Here is a 17,071-nt window from a genome sequence, read left to right as displayed (position 1 = left end):
TTTTTATATATATATATATATATATATATATATAATTATATAAAAAATATTATAAAATATAATAATTAATTATTTAAAAAAATTAAAAAATATCTAAAAGAACCAAGGAAAAAATAACATGTTTGAATATAAAAATTTGAAAAATGTCACATTGAAACAAGAACTCAATTAAATTTTATTACGTTAAAAGGTTCTTTACTTAAATTTAAATACTACTTGTAAAAATTGATGATTTTTTTAATAAGAAAGTTTATAGTATTTGCGTATACAAAATCTGAAAATGGAAAAAAAATTAATTTATAATCTTTTATTTAAAATTAGAATTTGATATTTCTAATTAAGGATAAATAAAAATATTTATTAGTTCGATGTTGAGTTGTTAATTATATGGACAAAAATCCTTTACTCGGAGACTCGTCCGTGTGGTCCTTTGCTACTATAAATAAAAAGAACATGTAATATTCTTTTTTATAACATTAGTCACACTAATTCGAACAAAAAATATATTTCAACGATTGACATGTATCACAATTTCGTCATGTTTCACATTTTCGAGAGAAAATAAAATTACGTGAATTTTAATTAATATTTTGAAATATAAGTATTTATTTATATTGATATGAATAAATTATAGTTCAAGTTTTTTATATTTAATTACGAAATATTGATTTAATTTGATTAAATTAAAAATTAGTTAGATTTATTTTTGAAAAGCGAAATATATTAATAACTCATTTTGGAGGACTTAGGGATTAATTTTTTTTCTTTGAGTTACTCTAAAAAGGTTTATATTTTCAATTGAATAACTTGGTCATCCGTTTAAATTAGCTTGTATTCTATTTGTTATTAATGGAGCTTCAGTTTTGAAAAAAATAAACTTTGAGTATCCAAATTCATCAAGAAAAATGGTTCAAATTTTTTGAAATATTATTTTATAATACTCTCAAATTCAAATTTCGTTATGAATCATAGAAACGGAATTATTATGTAACGATAAAAATTTAACTAAGAATAAAATTGCTCAAGTTGAAATAGTAAATGAACAAACTTTAATATTATTTTTTTCCTTAATCTTTTGAAAATTGATATACTAACTTCTAATATACCATCGAAATCATATACTCTTTCCTTAGGGGGGAAAACAGCTAAACGACAGTTTGTAAGCAAAGGTAAAAGTTTTCTTTTTAAGTTAATTTTTCACCTACCTTTTTTTCGATTTAATATATCATAGTTTATATGTATTTTAATTATGGAAAAATTACATAAATTAGTACATTTTAATAAATAATTACTGATTTTAGCAATACTTTTTATTTATTACCATTTATATATGAATTAAAAGTGAATTATGTATGCAATATATATGAATTATAATTGTTTTTTGAAATATATTATGTTTGTTTGTTAAAAATTTGACATATTGTATTATAAGTGTATTAAAATGTGCGATAAATGTATTATCCATTATTAAAATTTGTATTATATATGAATAATAAATTGTTATTTGTAATATGTATTAAACTTGTATTAAAAATGAATTAAAAATGATCAAGTGAAAAAAAGATATTATTGCTATAAATGGTAAATATTTTTTTATTTTAGTATATTTATGTAAGTTTCCTTTTAATTATTTTATTGAATATTTGTTCTTTTTCATTAGTAATTTGATATAGGTATATTATTATTCTGTCATCAAACCTATAATAAATCAAAAATATGTGGAGTATTTAAATCTGAAACTCATTATTTTAGGACGTAAATGATGGTATCGGTATTCGTAAATTTATATTTGAACATTGCTGCATGTTTTCTATCTTTTTAATGTATTCATGGAAGAATAATCTAATATAATTATTTATATAATATAAAGATTTTTTAATAAAGTTAAACTAGTTATAACATGTTATAATATAAAATATGTTATCTTTCTGAAAGTCATGATAACAACCAACATTATATAGATGAGTTGTGTTAATATTCGGTGGTGGATTCAGAATTTTGATTAAGAAAAATTGAATATAAATCGTGTAGAAATTATATAGTATCAATTTTTTTTTACAGTTTAGTATCAATATGAAATATATGGTATATGTTTTTTTTATTTTAGCTATATGGTGTAATATTTTAATGGAGGAGTGTCCATTGACACACTTAAATATTTGACTCCCCTGCTATTTATATGTTAAATATATCTACACATAAAATTGTGTATTTGAAAAATAAACATAAAAATGTAGAATTTATTAATGTAATTCCTCGGAATATTTTGATATTATATTTATGAATTATAATTTACTCATATCACATATTTAAACTAATCATAATTTTTTTAAAAATAATATCAGACCTAACTAAATTATGATATACATTTTAAATAATTTAAGGGTACTCTACTAATGCGAAGAGACGTAGCAAATGAGATTAGTGATTAGCGGAACAGATTAAACCTATAGTCGTGACTCATGTCATTGCCTAATTAACTACTCCATACTGAGATTTAATTATATTAAAAAAACGTGGTAATACCTATTTCGTACAAGCAGCATTAACTAACTAACAAAGTATGTATTGAATTATTGTGCATCAAATAATTAAAAAAATACAAGTGAGACCTACGTGTACATACAAACATTTGTCAACAACCTAAATATTTATAAGTATTTTAATAATTCAAAGAGATGGCATAAAATTATTGGAGAATGGAGCAATATAGTATTGGGTTTACCAAGATTCAATATCCCTGATCCTACAAAACTAAATAATTATAGATCTAAAATTAAAAATATCGAAAATAACCTTCATAAAATTTAAATTTTAAATCAATCTCTCGAACTTTACTTCGAAATTTGTACAAGGCAATTTCGGTCATGTGCACTGCATCTTGTCGTTTTAGAAATTAATAATTCGTTGGATTATTGATGTGTAACTTATCTTTTTTTAAAAAAAGGTGTATGGATTAAATGTGATTTTGTTTTATTTTACTTTTAGATTTTGGTATAGTAGGTTGGGTGGTGTTCTTGCTTTGTGGTAAAATGGTAGGTGTTAGATTTGAATGTTGAATTAAATACTAAGATAATTTTTATTCTTTTTCAGAAAAAAATGGTTTTTTATTTATTTTGTGAATAGATGTTGAACAAGAAGATTAAAATTATGATTGATTTTTTTTTTTTTTGGGGGGGGGGGGGGGGGGAGAAAATCATTAGTTATAGAGCTTTAAATTCTTGCATAAATAAAATTTAAGACTCTTCCTATGAATAAATTATTTGAGTAATTTAATAAATCAAGTATTAGATTTGTTAAAATCATTGAAAGATATTCCGAGAGTAAAATTTAGCTTCAAATTAATATGTTTGAATTTTGGTATAGTTATAGCTACAATTTCAAAGTTTAGCCTTATGAAGGTCATCTTCAATCGTATGTGTATGAACTTTAATATTATTAAGGCCACATTCAGCGATATATGTATGAAGTTGTCAACAAGACAACAAGTTCAACAAAAAATATCTAAATACTTTTGCAAACTATTTAAAATGTCGTCAAGATCAAAATTTCAGCTAAACATACTTGAAGTTAGACTATTTTTCGAGTCCCAAGCTAGTCATACTAAATTTTAGGCATAGTGTTTGATGTTTAGCCTTCACAAGTTCACGCTACAAATAAAAACTTTCAAACTTATATGCAATTTTTTAACTTTAATAGCATACTTTAAATGGAAATTTACATAAATGTGGTATAATAAAAAAATATTTATCATTTATAGTAATAATAATTTTTTTTTCACTTGATCACTTTTAATTTATTTATAATACAAAATTTAATACATATTACAAAGAACAATTTATCATTCACATATAATACAAGTTTTAATGATGGATAATACATTTATCACACATTTTAATACACTTATAATACAAATGTGACCATTTTTTACCAAACAAACACAATATATTTAAAAAACAATTATAATTCAAATATATTGCATAAATAATTCACTTTTAATACATATTACATATTTATCACAGTATTGCTATAAATGATAATAAACAAAAAGTATCGCTAAAATCAGTAATTACTTTTTAAAATATATTAATTCATGTATTTTTCCATACTTTAAAGTTAAACCTAAGTCCAAAAGTGGATATTTGTTCACTTCTCTCAAGAATTATGTTCATCGTCAAGCATGGGCTAATCCATTAGATCATTTGGGCTTCGATTACCTTCGAATAGAGGCTTTATTTGTCCATCATGTATTATGATTGCTTATTGGACCTTAGTGTAACTACTAAAATGATATCAAAGATCTTTACACAAATTTGGGCTATATTTCTTTCAGGCCCAAATAGGTTTAGCCCATTGCGATATTTGGGCTGTATTATAGCCCATGACTTCATTATAGAAAAACTCATATATTAATGGCTTAATGTATTGTGAACTTTTTGCGACAATAATAAAGGGAACTCTCACATATAGCCACTTAAAAATAATCTAATTATTTTACATAGCTATAGTTTAATAATTACAATTTGTAGATACATGTTATATCGAGGAGAGAGGCGAGTGAGACTGGGAGAGAGAGGGAGAAAAGAGTGGAAGAAAGGTGAATTGTATATGTATATCGGTTAGATAATTGTATATTATATATATATGGATTTGTATATATGGTAAGCGAGACTGGAAGAGGGAGGAGAGAGACGAGTGAGATTGGGAGATGGAGGAGAGAAACAAGCGAGAGAGGGAGAGAGGTAAATTGTATATGTATATAATTCTATATTATACACATTTGTACATAGGGCAACCGAGATTGAGAGAAGGAGGAGAGAGGCGAGAAAAATTAGGAGAGGGAGGAGAGAGGTAAGCAAGAGAGGGCAGAGAGTGGGAGAGAGGTGAATTGTATATGTATATAAGTCAAATAATTGTATATTATACATATGTATTTGTAAATTCTGGCAAATTATACATATACAAACCTGATTAATTATACAAACTCGAAGTCAGACTACGTAATTAATGTATAATGTTAGTCGCGAGTGATAATTATAGCAAATTATAGCTATGATGAGTAATTAAATAGTATAAATTTACTTTGTTACGTAATTTTTCCAAATAATTTACCTAGTATAATTAGATTGATGGAGTCCGAGGAGAGTGGTGGATAGTGGATACACAACCTTAACCATTCGATCTAGTGAAGGTAGTTGTTTTGATAGACACCTTGGCAAAAGAGAAAGAAAGTGAAAATGACTAGTCCAGCTAATTTCAATTTGTATTCACTAGAAACAATGGAAGCGCCCCTCGAGTTTGACATCTTAATTTTGGATGTATGAGTTGAAATACTTTTAAGATAAGTTGCAAATATTCAAGACATGTATTGGAATATTGTGGCAGCTTGACCAAAAAATTGTGATTTCTAATTTTTATCAAAGTCACGATTCATGATATTAGCTTTGAAAAATTTAATATCTTATTGTTAATTTCAACAATAACAAAGACAAAATATCCGTATTGATTAAGATCGTAGTAGCGCCATAAAAAAAATCAAGTGGAAGAAGATAGTCCGTTGGTTGCTTCACATTATCACGTGTTGCTTCACTTTTAGAAGAAAGTAATACACAAATATACAACTACTATTAAAAAAATAAAAGTATTGAAATCACTTCTAATCGTCGACAGTTTTAAAAATATATTTTCTTTTACTATTAAATCTATATATTTCTAATCATGTCACATGAGTGAAATACACCCCTAAATACTCGTTAAGTTTAGACGCATTTTCAATATTTTTTTAACTTTTTATTAAAAGTTTGATACTTTTATAAATCACTTACTGTTATGTGGCAGATCAAGGTTGCGTTTAATTAAGTTCAGTTAGGAGGACAACATAAACATATTCTAGATAAACATAATGTGTTTAATTATAGCACACCAATACTGTTACCTACCCCTTTAATTAAGCAAGGTGTGTTTCTTGTGAAACCCAGAAATTTTCCTCTCTAAACATGAATTTCTTCGGATGTTTACATCAAACAAGCAATTTAGTAAAATAAAAATACATGTCAATTAATTATTATTATGTAGTAATAAGTTTATCTACAAATATATTATATGTTTAACTTGATATAAATATCAAGTAAAGTAAATATTTAGGGTCAATTATAATATATTCATAAAATCATGACACGTATAACTGTTTATTACCTACCCCTTTAAATTTAGCAACATATATTTCTTGTGGAGACTAGAAAATTTTCCTTTTAAAAACATTAATCTACACATAGTATTCTCACCTACCCCATTAACCTACAAAATGAGGCAATTTTTTTTAATATATGACAAAATTCAACGTCTTTTTTCAGCAATAATTGTGAACAACTTGTGCTAGGAAGCTCCTTATTCACGTGTAGGTCTTAACTAATGTACCAAAATGTCATGAGACAGTTCGGTCCAATTACAAAATAATATTTAAATATAATTATTTAATTGAAGTAATTAAAAAAAATAATCTTAAAATTTAATTAGTTTGTATACAAATAATTATAAAATTAACATCGGGTTCGAGTGATGAATAGTAAAAAAATAATTATATGAATATTTATTTAGCTTGTTGCGATATTTGATTGGTGGTATTATATAATACTCACAATAAGTTATATGATATAATGAATGTTTTGAAACAACAATATATAAAGTTATCTTAATTCTTTTATATATACACATATATTAATTGTTTTCAAATAAACTGAAATCAAATTTCGAATCGATTCGATTCTTTGTATGAAGGAAAAATTGAAAAAGGACCATGCTATAACCTGCTACTTTATTGTTACCACGTTAATGTGGACCCTCCACAAATAATTCGACATAAAAATGCCAATTCAAATTTCTAATTTTCTAATTATATTCTCGTCATTGACCTAATTTGCTTGCATGTGAAATAGTTAGGTCTGTTTAGTCATCCAAAGACATATGTAAAATTATATTATAATTAAATGACCCTCATATTTATCCTCACGTCTAACACGACATTATTTAGATAAATTTGTTTATATTTTCTATTAAAATCCAAGTACCAAAAAAACTTTTTCTTAATAAAGAAAATTAAAAGAACTTACTTGTAAAGCTTGTGATGTAATGAAATATTAGCACGAGTTTGGCTTTTATACGCATAATTTATATACACTTTATTTTACACAAGCAATTGATTATATGATGACATGCGTTTAAGATATTATTTTAGTGGATGTGTGTATTAACTTTTTTTCCCCCTAATATTAATAATAATGTACGAAATGTAATTTCACCGAGTGAGATTTAAAAAGAATGATGTATATATATTCATTTTTGATAAATTTTCAACTTAAATAGAGTAATATAACAAAATTAAGTATAGAAAATATATAATACTAAAAAACATATGCTAAAAATAAAAAGAAAGTCAATATTGTTATGGTAATTAAACAAAGGTAAAGGAAAAATCTAGTAATAATAGAATTAAAGAATTTAAATAAAATAAAAGAACGGGACAACACTCAACTACTTATTAACGGTCTATATACGAACAAGTCAATATCCTCTAGCTCTAATTTTTCTAACATATATATCAAGGATCATGATTACAAAAATAATTTAAAAATGTATAAAACAATCCGTATAATTAATTATATTGGAACTTTGTCGATTAACTACAAGAGACAATTTCTAGCTTAGTAGCTACTAATGACATTAAAATATATTATTATTATTATCTTTATTGTCATTATTGCTTCTTCACTATTTTATTATTAAATCTTTGTTGCATATATTACCAATAAAATAAAAGATCTTTGTTACATAGATTACCAATAAAATAAAGATCTTTGTTGCATATAACTCGAGAATAAAGCAGTGTTACTTGATGCTAACACTTCTATTACAATCTTACATGATTAATTAAATGAATTTTCTTTTACTCGTAACAAAAAATTTCTAAGTACAAGCTAAAAAAAATGAAAAAATAATTAATAAGTAACACTATTGTTTGTATATTTTAATCTTGTTGTGTGAATCTAAATTAGTTTAATCAATAAATTTTAATTTTATTATTAGAATACAGATAATATATAATAAAGAAAATATCATGCACACTATCTATTTTTGTGAAGCTGTAAAATTGATCTAACAAATTAGGTCATGTAGCAATAATATGTTAACGTGCAATTCTTTTATTTTATTATTTAGAAAATCAGATCTAGTATGCAATAAGAATTTTTTTTTTTTTTAAAAAAATAAAAATAAAAAACCACTAGCCAAAATTAATTAAAGCCAAAGGGGTTGTTTACTTGTTGGTAAAGGGTTGGTGAGACTTGAACAAGTTGAGTCTTGAAAACGTTGAAAAGGGGTGTATATATTTATTATTTGGTTTTTATATGGTGTGTAATTTCTTCACGTTTTTATTTGATATTAAATTTCAATTAAATTAAAATTTATATTGAAAATTTTTAAAGTCAACATAAAATATTTATGATAAAAATGAGTCCATATTCAAAGAGATTCATAACGTTTATTATGGGCACGATACTTAGTCCTTCTTAATATTAGGAGTTTACTAAGTAATTTCCAAAACTTCTTTATTATAGCTTTCTTATTGAAAATTTTATTCGTTCTGTATGTATTTTGTAAAAGTAAAACATATTTAAGAAATTGTATTTGACTAATTCGTTTGGAAAATATTTTTTTTTACTATTTAATAAGCATATTTTACTTGATCAATATCTTTTAAAAAGTAATTTTGTATTGATTTGAAATATATATGTTTTAAATTGTTAATAAGGAATTATTTGATCATACTTCTTAATTATTTTTTTAAAAAAAACATAATTAAACAGTTAAACGAAAACAAAGTGCCTTGAGACCACCCTTGTGACAAGATTCACATTTTTCATGTGCTCTTTTCATTATTTACATCGAGATTTTAAATTTTTTAAAAAAATTAGAATAAAGTTGAAAAAAGACACACTGCCACAAATCAATCATGCATAATCTCTTTTTAGAAAAATATATTATTTTTTTTTACTTTTTTTTTTATATATAAACTAGATTAAATGACATATTTCTTTATACGATATTAATTTGACTAATAATAATCGTATTGTGAAAGAGGAGAAGATAAACTAAAAGAACGACTCTAATAGAATTAATATTATGTACCAAGTGAAACTACAAGCATATAAACCAAATAATAATAATTATAATAATAAGAAAATATATATTCTATACTTTAACTCAAGCAATATGATGAATGTCACGTATTATCATACAAGTTTATTAATATGATAAACAATAGACATCAATTTTTAAAAATACAATTTGTAACAAATATATTATATAAAATAATTATTTATTAAGTCGATATTATGGAATAAGTATAAATTTTTCACTTTTAATTAATTCTCAAATTTCAATTCTATAAAAAAAAATATTCCAACAGGAATAACTTTCTTCGGTTGATAATTACCACCAAAAGAATAATTGGAATGTAGCATATAATATGACAATTTGGACTTTTGCTACGTTTTATTTTGTGGTCCTATAATATGTACTAACGAATTATTTGGAAGTTGGCTTGCAGTTGAATTACGCAACTATATATTCTCTATATACAATATAACATTATGTTTAGTACTAATTAGGATGTTAAAATTAATATAATATTTAAATTTTTTTGAGTAATGATAAACATATAAGTAATAAGAAAATTTATTTATTTGATATAATAGATTTGATTTGAATTGACATACTAAAAAGTAGGCACTTTATGATTTGATTAATATAAATGGTAATTAATTAAATTTAATTTCGTTGACCACCTACCCCTTTTAACAACTATTATTTTTTTTCTTAAAATAAATAATAAAAAAAAAATAACACATTTTTCACTCTATATATTATGGTTAATATTATTTGAGGTTACTCCGTCTCAAAGGGAACAGAGAAATTCATATATTTTTCGGTATTCCTTCTTCTCTTTGAATGGCCGGCCAAACAGTCATTGTTTCCGGTTTGAATCCGGCGGCCATTCTTCAGTCCACAATCGGTGGAGCTCCGGTGGCAGCGGCGGCGGAGAACGGCCATACGAGAAAAGTTGTTCCTCTGTCAAAAGATGCCCTTCAGGATTTCATGGTTTCAATCATAACACAGAAATTACAGGACGATAAACAACCCTTTTATGTTCTAGATTTGGGTGAAGTTGTTTCCCTTATGGAACAATGGAACTCTGCTTTACCAAATATCCGTCCGTTTTATGCTGTTAAATGTAACCCTGAACCTTCATTTCTCTCCATGTTGTCTGCTATGGGTTCCAATTTTGATTGTGCTAGCCGTGCTGAAATTGAGTATGTTTTGTCTCATGGTATCTCGCCGGACCGGATTGTTTTCGCTAACCCTTGTAAGCCGGAATCCGATATTATCTTCGCCGAGAAAATTGGGGTTAATCTCACTACTTACGATTCCGAGGATGAAGTTTACAAGATCCGTAAACATCACCCAAAATGCGAGCTTTTGCTTCGAATCAAACCCATGACCGACGGCAACGCGAGATGCCCAATGGGTCCAAAATACGGCGCATTACCGGAGGAAATCGAGCCGCTCCTCCGTACAGCTCAAGCCGCTAGACTCACCGTCTCCGGCGTGTCCTTCCATATCGGCAGCGGAGACGCCGATTCCAACGCTTATCTAGGAGCCATAGCCGCAGCGAAACAGGTTTTCGAAACAGCAGCTCAACTCGGAATGCCAAAAATGACGGTACTCGACATCGGCGGCGGATTTACCTCCGGCCACCAATTCACCACCGCTGCTCCCGCCGTTAAATCAGCTCTGGAAACCCACTTCCACGACTTCCCTGAGCTAACCATCATCGCTGAACCAGGTCGTTTCTTCGCCGAAACAGCGTTCACTTTAGCAACAACCATCATCGGCAAAAGAGTCAGAGGTGAATTAAAAGAATACTGGATCAACGATGGGTTATACGGATCGATGAACTGTGTACTTTACGACCATGCGACGGTGACGGCGACGCCATTAGCGTGCATGTCGAATCGTAATAACCTCAACTGCGGCGGGTCGAAAACGTTTCCGTCGACTGTATTCGGGCCCACCTGTGATGCACTTGATACCGTGTTAAGGGATTACCAGTTACCGGAGCTACAGGTTAATGACTGGCTGATTTTTCCTAATATGGGTGCTTATACAAAAGCTGCTGGATCAAATTTCAATGGATTTAACACATCCGCCATTGTTACTCACCTTGCTTATGCTTATCCAAACTAATGATTAATTAGGCTTTAATTAGCATGGTCATTGTAATTTTTTTTCTTCTAATTTTGTTCTTGTTTGGTAATTTATTTTCCAATCAGCTTGTAGTTTCTTTTTTCTTTTTGGTCTCATAAGATAAGCAAGGATTAGTCAATTGGATTTGCATGTACTTATATTTTATGTCTAAATAATCCAATTTCATGTATTGAATTTTGTGTTCGAATTAATGTTTGTAGGAAGAAAATTATATTGAGATCGTCACCATTTGAATAAGTCCTATAATAAGAGAAAGTGATCCAAATTTAGTTGGTACTCTAGAAACCGGATGAAAAATAAACCTAAACAAATTAAATTTATGATATAAATTCAAGTTATGTTTAATTCACTTAACTACCTCAAGTTTAAATATGAAATCCTTGCTTGAAATTTCTCAAATTAAACTCATAAAATTCAAAAAATGAATCGAAAAAATAAGACTATTTATATTTGATAAGCATTTCCCCCCACGTTATAGACCATGCACCACCGCAATCAATTGCACGGGTGGGCCATGTGATTTGAATTGCCCGTTACACATCAATCAGAATATGATAAAAGTATATTTGAGTCGATATAACAAATATAGAAAAGCAAAACTATTCGTATATATCAATTATGATTTACAAATTATGAAAGATATGTCATATATTCTCTCATGAAAGAATCTTGAGACTCAATAAAAGAGCAAGTTGAACTCGAGGTACATTGATTCTTCCAAACTCTTTAATAGAATCGAAATTGTGGCATATAAATTAGTCTTACCACTTACTCTATCCACAATTCATCATGTTTTGAAAATATATTTTGAGATTCGAGCTATATTATTCAACATAATGTATAAATTGAACAAATACTTGTAATATTCACTATATTCATTTCAATTTTTTTTTTATGATTATATCTTATGTAATCATAAAACCATGTTCGTTAATGATAAATTTTAAAAGGTAGAAATTAAAAGATTATGAAGTGGAAGTAAAAATTAAATTAGAGCCAAATTATATTTATATTGAGCTAATAATGCTGGGAGACAAAGAAGGTGATTCCCTCCTAAATTATTGGAAGAAACCACCTACCTAAATGACGACAAATCCAATAAATAAAGTGAAACCCTACTTTAAATTTATATATTCTCATAATATTGTCATTTCTAAAACAACCACTAGTTAAATATTCATCACTTTATTAAAAATCTAGAAAATATTCTTTCTATCTAGTTTCACCTTTACTATTCGAAGAGATAGGTAGCTCATAAACGTTTTTTATTTTATCTTAATCAAAGATGATATTATTTAAATTCAAGAATTGAAATTAGTAATTTAATCATGAATTTAAATATAATTTCGTAAAGATCATTGGAAAGGTGATTGGAGCGATATGAATTAGAACGTTAGGAATTAATATTATATGATTTTTTTGATATGAAGCTCAAAAGGCAATAAAAAGGAACAAAGGAAATAACATTTATTATTTTTAACATATGAAACATTACAAGTTGAAGTAATAGTAAATACACTACATCTAAGTATATTAATTTAACTTTTAGGAATTAATTTAATTCAATTTAATTTTAAAATTTGAAAAAGTCATTTATTAATAAATAAAAAGTATCAAATAAATGACGAATAATAGAGCATATCAAGAAAACAATTGTGAGTGCTTTGTAGTATGTCATGTTATTCTATTAGAATGACCGATTGAAATAAACAAGTTGAAAGTATTGACACATTCAAATAATTTTTAAAAATAAATGAGTTATATATTCTAATAATTCTTAAGAAAGACGATTGATAATGATTAAATAAACTTTCCTATTTTAATTATTGTTGACACCTTCTAAGTTTTAATCATGTAAATTATGGTAGTGAAAAAAACAAACATTGTGATTTTGTTTCATCATCAAATAGTAAGTATTTTAAAACTATATTAATTTCTATTTGAATCTATGGTGAATCATAAGTGGACTTGGTGACATCATATAGTAGTATATCTTCATTTACACTAATATTTCATCAAACTATTTTATGTGATTATTTTTAATATAACACATACAAAAAAGAAGAAGAAAAAGTAGGTACACTATTAAATGTTTGTTCCTATTACATCATGGTGGTCTTTTTTAAATAAAAAATCTACTACCAATGAGAAGAATACACAAAAGAGAAAAGATTAAATATAAGTATTTGGTAGGGTATGTTTGTTCTTTCTCTTTTGTTGAATAAAATAAAAAGGGGCAAGTGAATGGTCAAAATGATATTAGTTTTAAATTAAGCCTAGATTTTAGGTAATGCCAAAGAATAGTTTAATTAAGATAAAATTATTCAATAATTTAAATGAGTAACTTAATTTTCCAAATCTTAAACTGCGATTTGGTTCTTGATCTCATGACATGAGCTTAATTAATTAATTATATATATATATATATATATATATATATATATATATATATTTGAGATTCAGCCATTTAAGCGAATAACTTATTTCGAAGAATAGGTTATACTGAGTTATTTTTCAAGAACAATAGCTTCGATAGTATAACTTGAATCTTGAACCTATACCATTCCAAAAGAAAAGAATAATAAAGAATCTTCGTTATTAATAGAATTTAAATGTTTTTTCTATAGAGTAAAAGATCATTTTATCAATTAATTATATTTTGCCTGATACATTTTGCTCCTATGTATTAAGAATAAATAACAACATATCTGAATAATTTCAGGAGTGAGATTTGGAGAGGAACCGTACACATAATATTTACGAAAATACGGTATTTATGATCAACTGTGAAATCTTAGGTCTAATTTGAGTTACACTTTAAAAAGGAAATGAACATTTCACTAACAGATCCAAGGCTTCTCTATTAAAGTCCATATCTGTGTGGGCTTTCTATTAAAGTCCAATTCTCCGTGGGCTTGGGCCCAAAATGTGGAAATTTTCCTAAAGAAGCAAAGTTGTTTCCACGTAATCATGACTAATGACATAATTAGGAAATAGAGAGTCCGTTTTTTCATATATCTTCAATTAAAATAAATATAGTAGCAAAATGTCATGTCTAAAACAATAAAAAAAAAAGAATTGTATGATACAAAAATTGTAAGAATGGAAAACGAACTTACGTAAGCGAAGAGAATTATAAAGCAAAAATATTCTTACCAACCAAACAAAATCTAGAAAAACGAAAGACTATTCACTCGAATCATCGGATAAATTTTAAATTACAAAAATAATATGCAAAAAATTAACTCAACAGTTCAAATTATATCATAAATTAAATTTAATCAACTGAATTACTAACGTCTTCGTTACGGCTATGGTAACCACAAAAGGAATTTTGTTTAAAACAGCGTAAAATTTTATACAGTAAAGTCGGCAAAGGCAACAGTATATATTGTCTCAATTTTTTTCCCCTTTTTTTCATCTTCCTTACATTACAAAGTAAATAAAAATCTGCAAAGCTTCACTGATAGCCATGGAAACTTTGACGTCTTCTGCCACAACTACCCCTTCTCTATCCGTTTTTGCTCCTAAATCCAAACATCTCTCTTCTCGTAAATTTGTCAAGTTTTCAGTTTCACGCAAAAGTATGTAATTTGCTCATTTTTTCTCATGTTTTTTCAATCATTTATTGATTCTAATGCTAATCTTTTTGTTTTTGTTTTTTCAGATAATGGAAATGAATCCGATCTTCAATCTGATGCGAATGACAACACCAGTATCGTTCCCATCTTCAACAATCCTACTCTCTCCAAGGTATTTTTGATTGATCGAGCTTAAACTTGTTACTTTTATTTGATCTGATTGTTATATTTCCATGAAATTATGGTGATTTTTGAGGTTTTTATTTGTGGTTCTGTTCTATCTAGAGGTATTTTTGATCCATTGACCTGAAAGTTCAATTTTTTTTTGATTTTATTGTTGGGTTTCCATGAAATTATGTTGATTTTGAGGTTTTCATCTGTGGGTCTACTTTATTTAGGGGTATTTTTGATTCATCAACCTCGAAGTTGCTTAAATTTATTTTCTTTGATTTAATTGTTGGGTTCTGATTTAAGGTAATTCTGAAACATCACATCTCGAATATACTTCGGTTTCATTCAATGAATTGTTGGGTTTCCACAAAAATATGGTGAATTTGGGGTTCTGATTGATGGGGGGTGCAAGAGTAGTTTTGATTTTTCACTTTAAAGTTCGTTTCGTTCGTTGGTTTAATTTTCGAGTTCTCCAGGAAGTTGAGGTCATTTGGGATTCTAGTCGGTGGATTGTGCTGGATTTTGAGTTATCGTCCTCAAAATTGAGTTATTTCTTTGTTTAAATTGTTGGTTTTTAACTATATTGTGGTGAATTTGGGGTTCTGATCAGTGTCTCTTTCGGGGATTTTCACCAGGATGCAGCTATGGGTTTGGTCCTTAGTGCAGCTAATGTAAGAGGCTGGACTACTGGCTCGGGTATGGAGGGGCCACCTGTGCCTGCTGGTTCTGATTCTGAATCCAATACTGACCAGATTTCCACCTTCCCTTGGTCTCTCTTTACTAAATCTCCGCGAAGGCGTATGCGTGTGGCCTTTACTTGCAACGTCTGTGGCCAACGAACTACTCGTGCCATCAATCCTCACGCCTATACTGATGGCACTGTTTTTGTCCAGGTACTTTACTAACAAGAACCTTACAAGTTACATTGGTTGATGAAAGAATGAAACAGTGACCCTTTCTTATGTAGCTTATTATTTCATATCTTTATCGAAAAATAGAAGACAAATGCTTCCCTCAGAAGTAAGAAAGGATCTTTCTGGAAAAAAGTAATGAGGACTTGGTAAGGAACTTTCTAGAGAAAAGTAAAGAGGACTTGTTTCTAAGGGATGCAATTTTACCCTAATCAACCAAGTTTATTGAGAAACATAACTTTTTAGGGTGAGGGATCGGACGAGATTTTGAATCATTGTATTGGTCTTATATATTTCAATATCGAGGATGAGACCAAAGATTTGCATTTGTTGATAAACTCTCCGGGGGCTGGGTAATAGCTGGGGTGAATATTTATGATATTGTGTAATTTGTGCGACAAAATGTCCATACAATATGCCTGGGACTAGCCGCTTCTATGGAATCTTTTATCTTTATCGGAGGATAAACTGCCAAATGTTTAGCATTCTCTGCTGCTTGGCATGTAAGCTAATTTATTTTTGGTTTCTTGTTTTGGCAGTGTTGTGGATGCAATGTATTTCACAAGCTTGTGGACAATTTGAACCTGTTCCATGAGATGAAATGCTACGTGAGTCCTGACTTCAATCCAAATCCAGACAATGATATTGGCTTCAAGTATTTTGATATGGATGATGACAACGATGAGGTCTTTCCGCTTTTTTAAGGTCTGATAGAAGGATGTGTAAAAATTAGATTGTTATACATTCCCTTGCTTCTATTAGGCAGTTTCTTTAATCACATGACTGTAAATAACAAGTACACCCTGTTTATATGACTGTTAATAATTGAATATGCATATTGATGTGTCTTATCTTGGTTAGGTCTTGAATCTTGTGGATTCCATTATGGAGTTTGTTTGGACAAGTGCCCTGTCCTTATTGATGTTTGCGTATACATTTGTGCTGCTGGGTTCTAATATTTGTGATGAATTTATTCCATATTTTCTAATCACAATCTCGCTGAAGGATATCCTATCTATGCTTCGTTTGGGGCTAGGATGTCAAAATGCCAGCCACTTTTTGGCTTTTGTTTACATGTGCTTACTA

At 27.9% G+C, this 17,071-nt stretch overlaps 2 protein-coding genes across 2 annotated transcripts; both read left to right on the top strand.

Moving 5' to 3' along the window:
• The first annotated feature begins 9,909 nt into the window (after positions 1–9,909).
• Positions 9,910–11,490, top strand: ODC (ornithine decarboxylase). Its single transcript, NM_001247687.1, has one exon. It carries the CDS (start codon positions 10,006–10,008, stop codon positions 11,299–11,301), a length of 1,296 nt encoding a protein of 431 aa, NP_001234616.1. The 5' UTR covers positions 9,910–10,005; the 3' UTR covers positions 11,302–11,490.
• A 3,251-nt stretch (positions 11,491–14,741) lies between these two features.
• On the top strand, positions 14,742–16,839 carry LOC101055605 (Hop-interacting protein THI120). The gene is made up of 4 exons (NM_001279308.2): positions 14,742–14,906; positions 14,990–15,075; positions 15,710–15,967; positions 16,525–16,839. Exons 1-4 carry the CDS (start codon positions 14,795–14,797, stop codon positions 16,687–16,689), a joined length of 621 nt encoding a protein of 206 aa, NP_001266237.2. The 5' UTR covers positions 14,742–14,794; the 3' UTR covers positions 16,690–16,839.
• The last annotated feature ends 232 nt before the right edge of the window (positions 16,840–17,071 follow it).

This window comes from Solanum lycopersicum, chromosome 4 (assembly GCF_036512215.1).
Source record: "Solanum lycopersicum chromosome 4, SLM_r2.1".
NCBI lineage: Eukaryota > Viridiplantae > Streptophyta > Magnoliopsida > Solanales > Solanaceae > Solanum > Solanum lycopersicum.
The sequence above is the reverse complement of the archived record's forward strand: the minus strand, read 5'-3'. Positions and strand labels throughout refer to the sequence as shown.

What these genes read in the sequence shown, in the direction of transcription:
- ODC (NM_001247687.1), top strand. Translation starts at nt 10,006, where the DNA reads ATGGCCGGCCAAACAGTCATTGTTTCCGGTTTGAATCCGGCGGCCATT.
- LOC101055605 (NM_001279308.2), top strand. Translation starts at nt 14,795, where the DNA reads ATGGAAACTTTGACGTCTTCTGCCACAACTACCCCTTCTCTATCCGTT. An exon ending in ACAATCCTACTCTCTCCAAG is followed by an intron (nt 15,076 to 15,709) that starts GTATTTTTGATT and finishes GATTTTCACCAG; the next exon opens with GATGCAGCTATGGGTTTGGT. An exon ending in ATGGCACTGTTTTTGTCCAG is followed by an intron (nt 15,968 to 16,524) that starts GTACTTTACTAA and finishes TTGTTTTGGCAG; the next exon opens with TGTTGTGGATGCAATGTATT.